This window comes from Erinaceus europaeus, chromosome 5 (genome assembly GCF_950295315.1).
Source record: "Erinaceus europaeus chromosome 5, mEriEur2.1, whole genome shotgun sequence".
NCBI lineage: Eukaryota > Metazoa > Chordata > Mammalia > Eulipotyphla > Erinaceidae > Erinaceus > Erinaceus europaeus.
The window spans coordinates 130,348,207-130,362,415 of NC_080166.1; the positions used below are offsets into that span (position 1 = coordinate 130,348,207).

General features: G+C 47.4%; 1 protein-coding gene across 1 annotated transcript in view; it reads right to left on the reverse strand.

The window, feature by feature from the left end:
- NALCN (sodium leak channel, non-selective) overlaps positions 1-14,209 on the reverse strand; it is a 349,157-nt gene that overhangs the window by 219,453 nt on the left and 115,495 nt on the right. Inside the window, exons 8-9 of the mRNA XM_060191812.1 lie at positions 11,075-11,217; positions 10,855-10,959 (exon numbers count right to left, since the gene is read on the reverse strand). Coding sequence (XP_060047795.1) covers positions 10,855-10,959; positions 11,075-11,217 — 248 coding nt within the window. The remainder of the gene's footprint in view (positions 1-10,854; positions 10,960-11,074; positions 11,218-14,209) is intronic.

Genomic DNA, 14,209 nt, shown 5'->3' on the forward strand with positions numbered 1-14,209 from the left:
TAAAATAAAATTTGGGCCCGGGTGGTGGTACACCTGGTTGAGCACACACATTCCAATGCACATGGACCTAGGTTCAAGCCCCCAGTCCCCACCGGCAAGAGGAAAGCTTTGTGAGGGTGAAGCAGGGTTGCAGGTCTCTCTCTCGCTCTCTCTCTCCCTCCCTCTCTCTCTCTCTCCCTTCCCTCTTGATTTCTGGCTGTCTCTGTCCAGTAAATAAATGGAGATAATAAAGGTTTTGAATAATAAAATAAAGGACAACTACCTCAGTGAGGAAACTCAGGGTAGTGTAGGCCACTAGCATCTGATGTTCACTGAATTGTAAATCTAGCTAGCTGGATGTCGACGTTATTCAGTCTAGGTAAAACTCGCATACATGACACCCAGCTGGGAGGCACTTCTTACTTATTTACTTCTTATATCCCACTGATATATTTCCTCTTACATTCACTAGGGCCATGTGTATGCACAGAGTGCCCATAGAATTCAGATTTTGTTTATTTTTTATATTTATTTATTTATTTTTCCCTTTTGTTGCCCTTGTTGTTTTTCATTGTTGTGACTGATGTCGTCATTGTTGGATAGGACAGAGAGAAATGGAGAGAGGAGGGGAAGACAGATAGGGGGAGAGAAAGAGAGACACCTGCAGACCTGCTTCACTGCCTGTGAAGTGATTCCCCTGAAGGTGGGGAGCCGGGGGCTCAAACCGGGATCCTCACACCCACCGGTCCTTGTGCTTTACGCCACGTGCGCTGAACCCACTGCGCTACAGACTCCCAGAATGTTTATTTTCTAAGAGAAGACAAAGACTACAGTTCTCCTGAGACTCGCTTGAGGTTTCTACTTTGCATATATAAACATTTAATTTTTTTTCAAGTTTTTTTTTTTAATTTGTGGGCAGTTGAAAAAAATTATAGATTACAGGGTATAATTACAACAGCCAGCCACCCTCAAAGTCCTATATCCACCTCACCCAACAATCACGACCAGAGTTCTCACAAAGTCATAGAGACAGTTTGGTACATAGGAATATTTTCATTGGTACCCTTTGTCCTACTGTTGGTCTTGGATCCAAGGATAAACAGTGATGGAAGTGCAGTGCAGTCACCTAGACTGATGACCATCACCTCAGACTCTAGTGCAGAAAGAAAACTCACCCTCTGCAGTGACAGACCAGTGACAGAAGCCACAGAGGTCAATGCTTTCTCAGAGGGACAGAACGGAAGTGCACACAGAAGCACCCATCCATCCTTCAAGCCAAGATGCCAGTGACACAGGGCTTCTCTCCGCTGTCCCTTTAGGCGGGGACTCGGGCTCCCTTCAGAAGGGACTTTAAATGGCCCCTATGGTGACTATTTTCTGTGCGTCCTCCATAAATAGGCTCTCGGTCTGACAAAATGGACGAGGGTTGAAATGCGAAACTGCTAAAAGGGCCTTTGTTTGCTGCTCTTGAGAACCCGGAAGTCTCAAAGTCCAAAATGAATCCATTTGGTTGGTAGTACAAGGGTTCTCTCCAGGTCGTGTTTTCACATAAAATAAACGGAACTTCTCTTCACTCTTGTGAATCAGGAAAGAGCATCCGAACTGCTGACACACGTGAGAGACAGGGCAGCACCAGCAAGGCTGGCAAGACTGTCAGTGCAGGCTCTGTGGTTCTGTGCTCCAGAGTGAAACAGAGTCACAGGCTCACTAGGGCACCTGCCCATAAACCAAAAATTTTATTCTCTCACCCTCACCCTCCTCTCCCTCCTTCCCTATCTCTCTCTCTTTCTCCCTCTCTCCCTCTCCCCTTCTTTCCTGTCTCTTCTATCTCTCATTTCTCTTTCCCCTCTCTCTCCCCATCTCTCACCCTGTCTCCCATCTCTCTCCCTCCTTCCTCTCTCTCTCTCCTCCCCTCTCTCCTTCTATCTCTCCTCCCCTCTCCTTCCTCTTTTCTCCTCCCCTCCCTCCTCTTTCCCTTATCTCCCTCCTCTCTCCCACTCCTCTCTCCTTCCTCTCTCCCTCATTTCCCTCCTCTCTCCCTCCTCTCTCCCAATCCTCTCTCCTTCCTCTCTCCCTCATTTCCCTCCTCTCTCTCCCTCCTCTCTCCCACTCCCTCTCTCTCCCTCCTCTCTCCCACTCCTCTCTCCTTCCTCTCTCCCTCATTTCCCTCCTCTCTCTCCCTCCTCTCTCCCACTCCCTCTCTCTCCCTCCTCTCTCCCACTCCTCTCTCCTTCCTCTCTCCCTCATTTCCCTCCTCTCTCTCCCTCCTCTCTCCCACTCCCTCTCTCTCCCTCCTCTCTCCCACTCCTCTCTCCTTCCTCTCTCCCTCATTTCCCTCCTCTCTCCCACGCCCTCTCTCTTCCTCCTCTCTCCCAATCCTCTCTCCTTCCTCTCTCCCTCATTTCCCTCCTCTCTCTCCCTCCTCTCTCCCACTCCCTCTCTCTCCCTCCTCTCTCCCACTCCTCTCTCCTTCCTCTCTCCCTCATTTCCCTCCTCTCTCTCCCTCCTCTCTCCCACTCCCTCTCTCTCCCTCCTCTCTCCCACTCCTCTCTCCTTCCTCTCTCCCTCATTTCCCTCCTCTCTCTCCCTCCTCTCTCCCACTCCCTCTCTCTCCCTCCTCTCTCCCACTCCTCTCTCCTTCCTCTCTCCCTCATTTCCCTCCTCTCTCTCCCTCCTCTCTCCCACTCCTCTCTCCTTCCTCTCTCCCTCATTTCCCTCCTCTCTCTCCCTCCTCTCTCCCACTCCCTCTCTCTCCCTCCTCTCTCCCACTCCTCTCTCCTTCCTCTCTCCCTCATTTCCCTCCTCTCTCTCCCTCCTCTCTCCCACTCCCTCTCTCTCCCTCCTCTCTCCCACTCCTCTCTCCTTCCTCTCTCCCTCATTTCCCTCCTCTCTCTCCCTCCTCTCTCCCACGCCCTCTCTCTCCCTCCTCTCTCCCACTCCTCTCTCCTTCCTCTCTCCCTCATTTCCCTCCTCTCTCTCCCTCCTCTCTCCCACTCCCTCTCTCTCCCTCCTCTCTCCCACTCCTCTCTCCTTCCTCTCTCCCTCATTTCCCTCCTCTCTCCCTCCTCTCTCTCCCTCCTCTCTCCCACTCCTCTCTCCTTCCTCTCTCCCTCATTTCCCCCCTCTCTCTCCCTCCTCTCTCCCACGCCCTCTCTCTTCCTCCTCTCTCCCACTCCCTCTCTCTCCCTCCTCTCTCCCACTCCTCTCTCCTTCCTCTCTCCCTCATTTCCCTCCTCTCTCTCCCTCCTCTCTCCCACGCCCTCTCTCTCCCTCCTCTCTCCCACTCCTCTCTCCTTCCTCTCTCCCTCATTTCCCTCCTCTCTCTCCCTCCTCTCTCCCACTCCCTCTCTCTCCCTCCTCTCTCCCACTCCTCTCTCCTTCCTCTCTCCCTCATTTCCCTCCTCTCTCTCCCTCCTCTCTCCCACTCCCTCTCTCTCCCTCCTCTCTCCCACTCCTCTCTCCTTCCTCTCTCCCTCATTTCCCTCCTCTCTCTCCCTCCTCTCTCCCACGCCCTCTCTCTCCCTCCTCTCTCCCACTCCTCTCTCCTTCCTCTCTCCCTCATTTCCCTCCTCTCTCTCCCTCCTCTCTCCCACTCCCTCTCTCTCCCTCCTCTCTCCCACTCCTCTCTCCTTCCTCTCTCCCTCATTTCCCTCCTCTCTCCCTCCTCTCTCTCCCTCCTCTCTCCCACTCCTCTCTCCTTCCTCTCTCCCTCATTTCCCTCCTCTCTCTCCCTCCTCTCTCCCACTCCCACCTCTCTCCCTTCGCTCTCTCCCTCCCTCCTCTCCCCCCTCCTCCATATATCACCCCAGCTCCCATACCTCTCTCTCTCCCTTTCTCCCCAGGAAATTACTGATGAGGCTCAGTGCATGCCTTGTGCTCTGCCCTTCCAGAAAGCCAGCTTTTTAGAGAGGGTGAGAGACAGAGAGAGACAGCGAGGCACAGAGAAGAGAAACGCCTGTGACACTGCTACAGCTTGAAGTCCCCCTCCCCAGCCTGCACGTGGGCACTGAAGTTTGAAGCTCACACAAGTAATGAGTGCACTCCCCCAACGGAGCCACCACCTGGCACCAGTCTCTGCTTAGCCTGAAGAGCATCTCAGTGAGGCAGTTACATTCTAGCCCAGGAGGCAGAAGTACTCTCTCTCTCTCTCTCTCTCTCTCTCTCTCTTTCTCTCTGCTGCTTTTTTTTTCACCATTGTTCTGGCAGAGGGATGTGAGGGCTAGAGCACAGCTGCCATCTCAGGTCACAAGACAACAACAGGACTGGGGACAATGAAAGGTACAGCACAGAGGACAGAAGGAGGGGCCAGGCTACAAAGCAACTGGTTAGACAGACACACTATAGTGCACAAGGACCTGGCTTCAAGCCCCTGGTCTTCAGCTTCAGGGGGAGTGGGGTGATGTGAGAGCATGGTAGAGCATAGGGAACTCCCCCATCCTGGAGATGGAGGTCTGAAAAGACACCCCACCTGTCACTCTCTCCCTTTCGAGGATAGAGCTTGGAGGGAAAGGCTTTCCTGACTCAGTTTCCCCTTGTCAGTCTCCCAGGCTTCACAGAGGCCTGCAACCAACCTCCCACACTTACCTCATTCCCCTGCTGCAGACCAAATGGTTGCCTGCTTGAAAGTTCACTTAAAGTTCACTGTGTTTACTATAAGGTCACCATCTTTTGACCACATACAAAGTACACACTCCATCACACTGCCTTGCCAGTAACTTAACAGTGAGACCCCCACACCTTATTTCCCCATTCTTTGATCACCATGATTTACATCAAACTCTGCCCTTCTCTGCTTTATCTCACTCTGATGGTTTAACCACTATCTTTTTCTTAATACCTTTAGAAAGTTAACAACTCTCGCTTCATGGAAACTAACTGCTTTGACCTTTTGCTGTCTCATCAATTCCCCCCATACCTAGCCCTCCTCACCATAGGGGTACTGACCTTTTGGAAACCTATGATTACTGACATATGTGAAAAATGTTCTTTGTTCTGCTTGCTCTATAAGTGTTGTCTTTTTCTGAATAAAACTGGAAGTTCATACCTGAATTTCTCCTGGTTGGTCCCTTCTGTTTTGTGCAAGCTCTTGAATTGGCAACGGGTATGCCAGTGGCTCACCTCTGTTGCCAGGCCACCTACGTGAGCACCAGCGGGGGGGAGCTTTGCCAGGGGTGAACCAGAAGTCCAGACGTCTTTCAGTCTCTCTCTTTCCCTCCTCTCTCAATTTCTCTCTGTCTCTATCCAGTGATAAATAAATAAGGGGGCCAGGTGGTGGCACACCTGATGGAGAGCACATATTACAGTGCACAAGGACCGACCTGGGTTCAAGCCCCAGTCCCCACCTGTAGGGGGAGAGCTTCATGAGTGGTGAAGCAGGGCTGCAGGTGTCTCTGGCTCTTTCCTCTCTATCTCCCCCCTCCCCTCTCAATTTATGGGTGTCTTTACTCAATAAATAAAGATAATAAAATGTTTAATTACTTTGATGAATTAATAAGATAAAAAAATTAAACCTCAAATGAAGAAGGAGGAGGAAGGAGCTTGCATCCCTGGTAACCAGTCTGGACTACAGGACTAGGTGACCAGTCACAGGCGACTACCAGGAAATGGGCAGGACAGTGAGAAGAGAGCTGGCCAGAGCACAGTCAATGCTCAGGACATGTTCCGCTCATGTGTCTGTCTTCTCTAGTTCTGAATGTTCTACACAGAGTCTCCTAATGATACAGGAAATCATGACACCGTGGTCATATCGATTTCTCACACCTCAGCTCAGTGGGGTCACAGCCCAGCAAGGCTCATGCTGATTTGCTGGTGCAATAGTCAGAGCTCTGGAAAAAAAGAAAAAGAAGAAGAAGACCTCTTCATCAGAGTTCTGGAAAAGAAATGATCACCGATAAGAAATGTCCTGTGTCATGTTCCATTCATATTACATTTTTGTCTTTATGTGTGAAAGGCAGAGAAAGGCCAGGTTGTGGCCCACCAGGTTAAGTGCACACATCACGGTGAGCAAGGGCCTGGCTTCAAGCCTCCAGTCCCCACTTGCAGGGGGGAAAACTTCACAAGCAGTGAAGCAAGTCTGCATGTGTCTTTCTCTCTCCCTATTTCCTTCTTCCAAGTTTCTCTGTGTCATGTCAAAATAAAAAGTTTTTAAAATAAATAGAACTGGGGGTCGGGCGGTGGCGCAATGGGTTAAGCGCATGTGGTGCAAAGCGCAGGGACCCGCGTAAGGATCCCGGTTTGAGCCCCCGGCTCCCCATCTTCAGGGGAGTCGCTTCACAGACGGTGAAGCAGGTCTGCAGGTGTCTGTCTTTCTCTCCCCCTCTCTGTCTTCCCCTCCTCTCTCCATTTCTCTCTGTCCTATCCAACAACGAACATCAACAATGGCAATAATAATAACCACAACGAGGCTACAACAACAAGGGCAACAAAAGGGAAAAATGGCCTCCAGGAGCGGTGGATTCATGGTGCAGGCACCGAGTCCAGCAATAACCCTGGAGGGAAAAAATAAATAAATAAATAAATAAATAGAACTGGGAGGTGGGCGGTAGCACAGCCTGTTAAGCACACGTGGCGCAAAGCACAAGGACTGGTGTAAGGATCCTGGTTTGAGGCCCCTGGTCCCCACCTGCAGGGAAGTCGCTTCACAGGCGGTGAAGCAGGTTTGCAGGTGTCTGTCTTTCTCTCCTCCTCTCTGACTTCCCCTCCTCTCTCCATTTCTCTCTGTCCTATCCAACAATGACAACAACACTGAGAGCTACAACAATAAAACAACAAGGGCAACAAAAACAAAAAAGGAGTAAATAAATATTTAAAAATAAATAAATAGAACTGACATTTAAAGAGAGAGAGAGAGAAAGAGAGAGGGGCGGGGGAGAGATCAAAGAACCAGAGCACTGCTCAGGTCTGCCTTATGATGATGCCAAGTTTTGAACCTTGAGACCTCAGAGCCTCAGACAGGAGAGTCTTCTGTGAAACCACTATGCTGTCTCAAGCCCAGCAGTGGTACACCTGGTTGAACACCCTCATCAAGTGCACAAGGATCCGAGTTCAAGTCCCCAGAGCCCCTAACTTCCTGAGTAGTGCAACAGTGCTGCAAGTGTCTCTGTCTTGCTCCCTATCTCCCCCTTTCCTCTCTATTTCTCTCTGCCTCTATCCAAAATAAGTCAACACAAATAAAGTATGTCTAACAAACCATGTTGTCTCCCCATCCTCCCTTCATTTCCCTTTCCCCTGAATGTGTCGTTCTGGTTTCTGTGAGACCTCTAGCACTGACTTTTCTGTTCTTTGTTGAGAATTGGGGACACTGTTGCTTTGTTATCTGAAAGTAACCACTCTCATCATTTTGCCTCTGAAAGGCCCACACCAGGGCTGTGTCGTCCCAGAGAGCTACTCCCTGGAACAAGCTTTACCCCTGCTGGGACATCCTTGGGCTGGATGGAACCTCTTAGCCCTTCTCTGAGACTGTCACCGAGAGCCACTCCACCTGTCCCACACACCAGAGCAAGGAGCCACGCACCCATTTTCATACCTGCAAAGCCCCCTTCTTAATTTTCTTTCCATAGAGTCAACTTGTCTTATTCCAATTAGAAACATAGGATTTCTGTCTTCCAGAAGACTTGAGGAGAAAGGCCCCAGGGGTCCTGAGCTCTGTGGGGGTTTTACACATGTTATCAGAATTGGGGCACCTGCTGAGGGGCCTGGGTGGGGGGGGGGGGACTAGTGGCCTGTTGCCAGGCAACCTAAATTGTGTTTTACCCAGAGACTGCCACATAGAGCTTTTGTTGCCTAGCAACCGGTCCTCAGCCCCAGTGATTACCTCTGCTGAATACCTAGCAGCACTGCCTTTGAGTTCCCTGCTTATTTCTCCTGATTAAGTACAATTTGGCACAATTTTGTGCACAGTCTTTTCGCATTTCACTCTCTCCAGTAACTGCTAGTTTGGGACGTGTGTGTGTGTGGGGGGGGGAGCGTGGGGGTAGTAAGAGTGTTCCTCCAAATATTGCTCTCCTGGCTGTGGTTTACCAGAGGTTTTCAAGATATCTGTGGGCATCTCACTGGAAAGCTGAATGCAAATTCATTGCTGAGGGGAGGGGCAGGCAGTGGAGCCCCTGGTTAAGTGCACATGCTACAATATGCAAGGACCCAGGTTCAGTCCCCCAGTCCCCATCTGCAGGGTGAAAGCTTTGTGAGTAGTGAAGCAGGGCTGTAAATGTCTCTCTTTCTCTCTCCCTCTCTCTTTCTCCCTTCCCTCTATATTTCTGGCTGCCTCTATCCGATAAATAAAGATAATACAAACATTTTAAAATAATAAAAGAAAATAAATGTATTACTGGGATCCTAGCTCTCTATTCCTTTTCCTTTCTAATGAATAAACAGAAAAGCAGTGCCTTTCAGGAGGTTGTCCCCCAACTGCAATGGCCCATCTCAAGTCACAGTGAACTTGGGACTTGCTTGCACCTTCTGATTGACTTACAGAAATAAAGAGATAAATTGAGAACTGGAAGCTGAGAAAATCTGAGAGAAACTAGATGACATTGACAAGCAATGCTTGCAATCGTCAATAATAAATAGCTTGATGAACAGACAAACACAAAATGTTTCCTGGGGGCTGGGAGATAGCTCAGCATCCACTTCATCTTGCAGGAGAACCCGGGCTCTACCCTGGCCAGTCATATGGAAGGATGGGTACAGAGGAACTGTCAGAGCAGTGAAGCAAGCACTGTGATGGGTGTCTCTCCTCATCTCTCTGTCTGTCTGTCCCATTCACTCTCTATCTACAAGAAAATAGAAAAGAAAAATTCTGCTGGGAGCAGTGGAATCAGGCCGGTATGGAGTCCCAGTAATAACCCTGGTGGGAAAAACAAATCAATCTTTCATTCGAGTATCAAGAGGAGTCTGTTAAGACTGAATAGCAACAGCATTTCACCTGTCATGAATTGGGTGGGTAATTCCGATGCTTGAAACAACAACAGTGACAACTGCCCCACTGTTTTCAGTCAAATGCCAGAGCACTTCCAGTTTCCTGGATGCATAAGGAAACTCTTCTGGTATGTAATGATCTCTCAAAAGTTATCCATGCATTTGGGATTGAGCAGTCCTTTTCAGAATTTACTGTACTAGGATGAGTTCCTTTGGAATGAAATAAAACTTCCTTCCAAATACTTTCACCCTGGGTATAAAGGCCTTTTGAACAAATTCAATTCCATGAATAGCTATGTACACAAATGGGGAATGCTAATGTCCACAGTTTACGTGCAAGCCCTTGGAGAACTTATGATGGAAAAATAAAATCAAAGTTGGCCAGGTGTTGGTGACTGTGGTTAAGCACACACACTACAGTCTGCAAGGACCCGGGTTCAAACCTTTATACCCACCTGGAGGAGGAAAGTTTCAGGAGTGGTGAAGCAGGGCTGCAGCTTTCTCTCTCTCTCTCTCTCTCTTTCTCTCCCTCCCTCCTCCCCTCCCTCCCTCCCTCTCTCCCCCTCCCCTTTCAGTTTTGTTTCTATCCAACAATAAATAATACATAAAGAGGACCTTGTCCTCAATGCAGAGCAGCAATGTTAGGGGCTGCCACTCGTGAAAGAGGGGTCCTGAAATGAGTGCAGCCTAGAGTATTCCCAGCTGTGACCATGGACTGCGCTCAGACTGACAGGGATGCAGAGGTCACACAGACTCTTGTGCTGAATATGAATAGACATGGGCCCCGAGGTCAGATGGAAGAGGGTTCACAGTTAACAGTATTTAAATGTTTTCATCATACTTCAGAGCTTTTCTCTGCCCTGATACAGATATCTAGTCCTTTTCTCAACTCTGACACCTTTCCCCCCCAACAATACTTGTGGCTCACCTGCATGTTAGCTGTCAGGCTCAGGCAAAAATTACTAAAGTCATGGGCCCCTTGGAATACACCTACAATAGACTCCTAGCTTGTTCCTATAAGAAGATCCCTAGTTCAGTCCGCTCTATTCTTACTTTTAGGTTCCTGATTATTAAACGATTTGTCCTGCTTTGTATCTTACCACCTTTCAGCCACCAAGTTGCCCATGCTACCATGATGCCATTCTGACTTCCCTGGGCAGACAACCTCACCAATGTGTCCTGGAGCCTCACCTCCCCAGAGAATTGCCCCACTTGGTAAAGACGGAAATAGGTTGGGGGTATGGAACCACCTGCCAATGCCCATGTTCAGCAGAGAAGTAATTACAGAAGCCAGACCTCCCACCTTCTGCACCCCATAAAGAATTTTGGTCCAGGGGCTGGGTGGTGGTGAGCCTGGTTGAGCACACATGTTGTAATTCTCAAGGTCCTTGGTTTGAGCCCCTGGTCCCCACCTGCAGAGGGGCAGCTTTGCAAGTAGTGAAGCAATGTTGCAGGTGTCTCTTTGTCTCTCTCTCTCTATCACTCCCTGCCCTCTCAATTTTTGGCTGTCTCTGTCCAATAAATAAATAAAAATAAAAAAGCCAAAAAAAGAGAAATTAAAAAAGAATACTTTAACAAAGCTAAAAAATAATTTTAGTTCATACTCCCAGAGGGATAAAGAATAGAGACAAGTTTCCAATGGAGGGGCTGGGAGAAGGAACTCTGGTGGTGGGCATTGTAAGGAATTGTACCCCTCTTATCCTACAATCTTGTCAATAATTATTAAATCACTAGTAAAAACAGTAAATAAAAACTTAAGGGAAAAGAATCAAATTGAAAGTACATAAGAATTGCTGCTAACCTTTGCTTTTGTGTGAGACCTGTGCACTCATGAATGACTCCCTCTAGGAATGTGCATAGCGCCCCCTGTGTCAGGCAGTGGCCACCCCCTGCCCAAGTCCCACTGACACAGAAAGACTGAGGGTTCAGGACTCACAATCTCATCTCCGGACACCCTACCTGGGTGGTGGCCGTGGAGGTGGTGCTGCTTCTTGACCCCCACATCTGCTGGAACTGCACCCTTATTTCCGCAAAGGTTTCGATGATGACGGCGATAAACACATTCTGAAAGAAAAGGACCGACCCGTAGACCCAAGTCCAGGAAGAAGGAAGCAGAGGGCTCACCCAAGACTGAACAAAGCAGGGACCTGGGTGTTCTCAGGACGGACGCATGTGTTACCTTGACGAGCCAGGCTAGGAAGAAGATGAGGGTGATGAAGTAGAAGTAGGAGCGCCAGCGAGGAAAACTGTCGATGGCTCTGTACATGAGGAATACCCAGCCTTCCTGAGAGGCGGCCTCATACACCGTGAAGATGCTGGTGCCTGCAAAACACAGGAGGACTCGTTGGGAGCTGAGGCACTGGGAAAGGAGCAAACATTTTGTTCAGAAAAATTATCTCTGTCCACAGTCACTGTCCTATGACAAACGTTCTTCCAAAGAGACTCAAATCGCATGCGAACTTTTATTGTTGTTAGTCTTTGGGTTTGGATGAAGCGGCTTCTAAATTTAAGCCCAAGACACTTCAAGTGTCTCAGGCAATGAGTTAACTTTCTTGAGATGTTCAATAGCTTTCAAAGGGGAGAAAAGGAAAGGGATATTCCAACCGAGTAAAGAAGCGGTAAGCTGGCCACTTGGGGCTTCACACATTTCTCTGTGCTGAAAAATACTTGCTGTGGTTTTACCCCAAATGAAATAAACATGTAAACTGGATTTCATCAGAAATCTCTTTCTCAGATGGGAGACTAGAGGATCTTGGGCTCCGAGAAGTATCGTGACAGAGCCTGTTAGTGGATGCAATGATGTTTACTGGAATCTAAACGGTAAGGCAGGAAGTCACTACACAGTATTTCATAGTCTCTGGGAGAACATTCTCATTGAAAACTATTTCTGACCATGGAAACAAAAAGAAACGTAGACAACAAATAAACCAAGCTTCAAACACATGGTTAAGAGAAGCTGCAGTGCCAATCAGGGGAAAGGTAGTACTCAATCCTAGCAGGTGTATGTTACCATGTCCCTGTCTTACAAATGGAGACATGACTATGCATCAAGTTAAAATAAGAGCCAGGGAGATAGCCCAGCGGGAGAATGCATGGTCTGCATGTGACTGGTCCCAGGTCTGAACCACCACCACTGCCGAGAATTGAAAGGTAAACTGGCAAAATATATAGATAGTTATTTAAAAGTTGAATACTCTCTCTAAGGGGACACAGATAACAATTAGGAGACACTGGGTGTAAATCCTGTCATTTGGATGTAGTAATAGGTGTATGTGCTACATGGGAAGGAAGAGAAGATGGGACCTTATAAAATGGGCAAAAACATATGAATATAGACAGATCATTGTTTAAAAATAATGCTTAACCCTTATCTGCAACCTTAGGAGAACTGCTGTAGCTTCCAAGGGGAGGATTAGGGATTCACAACTCTGGTGGTGGGCATAGATTGGAGTCGAACCCCTGTTATCTTGTAATTCTATAAAGAAATATTAAAGCCCTAATAAGAAAGAGGGGAAAAATAGTTGCCTCTACAAAATCAAAATAAAGAAATCGACCCAGTCATTGTAGCTCAAGGACTTGACTAGCATCCGGGTGGATGTGCTATATCCCCTGGTGTTTCTGTGAGGCTTAATGTTCCCAGCTACAGAATGAGGAAGTAATAACACACATCACATCGGCTCATAAGGACTACGATTCCATCTTTATGGGCACATGCTGAGTACACAATAAAGTGTCACTATTACTCCCCTAAAACTGAAAATAAGTGTTCGAGATTACTTTGTGAGGAAATATGTACACATGAAAAGTAACCCAGTTAAGGTTGTTTAGAAAACCAACATGACCTAAGTTGTGATTTATAAAGCCCATAAACATGTACAGTAAACCCCACTGCTACAAAAGAGTTACATTGTCATAAGTTAAAAAACAAACAAACAAAAAAACACATCCCCTCATGCTGGAATCATACAGAATAACAACAGACAGACAGAGTTAAATTAGAATGTACATGCAATCAAATGCCCACACTGCCAGGCAGTTAACCCAAGTTGGCTGACACCATGCCATCGTTCTGAGCCTATGCATGCAAGCACAAATTACCAAGAGACCAGTGAAGAACACAAATGTAGGAACGCAGAATAATCTGGGACAAGACAAGGGAAGGGAGTGAGTCTCTTTTTATTTGGTGAACACTTGCCACAGAAGACTGTGCAAAGAGCTTAACAGTCTGCATGACTTTCCCTTATAATAAGCTGCCGTCCATTTTCAGAATCGTTATTTTATACCTGGCTAATTTGTAGCAACTAATATTTATATAAATGTGCTTAGTCCACCTGCATATTAGCTATTGGGCTCAGGCAAAAATCACTAAAGTCATGGGTTCCTTGGAATATACCTAAAATAGACTTCCTAGCTTGTTCCCACAAGACGATCCCTAAATTTTATCTGCTCTATTCCTACCTTTTGGTTCCTGTTTATTAAACAGTTGTCCTGTTTTATATCTTACTACATTTCAGCCACCAAGTTGCAGATGCTACTAGGATAACATCCTGACTTCCCTGGGCAGATGACCTCACCAACACATCCCAAAGCCTCACCTATCCATATCTCTACCTCACTAGGGAAAGAAAGAGACAGGCTGGGAGTATGGATCAACCTGCCAATGCCCGTGCCCAGTAGAGAAGCAATAACAGAAGCCAGAAATCCCACCTTCTGCACCCCATAAAGATGTTTGGTCCATAGTCCCAGAGGGATAAAGAATAGAGAAGCTTCCAATGGAGAGGACAGGACATGGAATTCTAGTGGTGGGAACTGTATGGAATCATGCTCCTGTGATCTTACAGACTTTTTCATCATTATTAAATCACTAATAATTTTTAAAGTGTTTAGTTTCAAGGTTTGGTTTCATTTTTTTACATACTTAAGCACTACGGAAACTCTCTACTTAAATAGGCAAGTAGGTGAACTGGCTGATGATATAAACTACATGTTACAGAGAAGAAACATGAGTATCATTAGTTAGTGAGCTTGTCTGAGGCAAAAAGTAACAGAGCTAGAGATTTAGCCTACCCTATCTGATTACTGACCTTAAAATCTTTTTCTTTTTAATCAAATCTATGGGGTTTACAATCAACAATATTTATACATCTTTCCCATATTTGGGAGCTACTCTCTTCCCTGATCCAGCTTTCTAACCCTTTTTCCAGCCATAACATCATCTCCCCAGACAATAACTTGGATCCACCTGCATATCAGATGTCAGACTCAGGAAAAAAAAAAAAGAAGAAAAATAGAGGGGGTGGGCAGTAGCACAGCT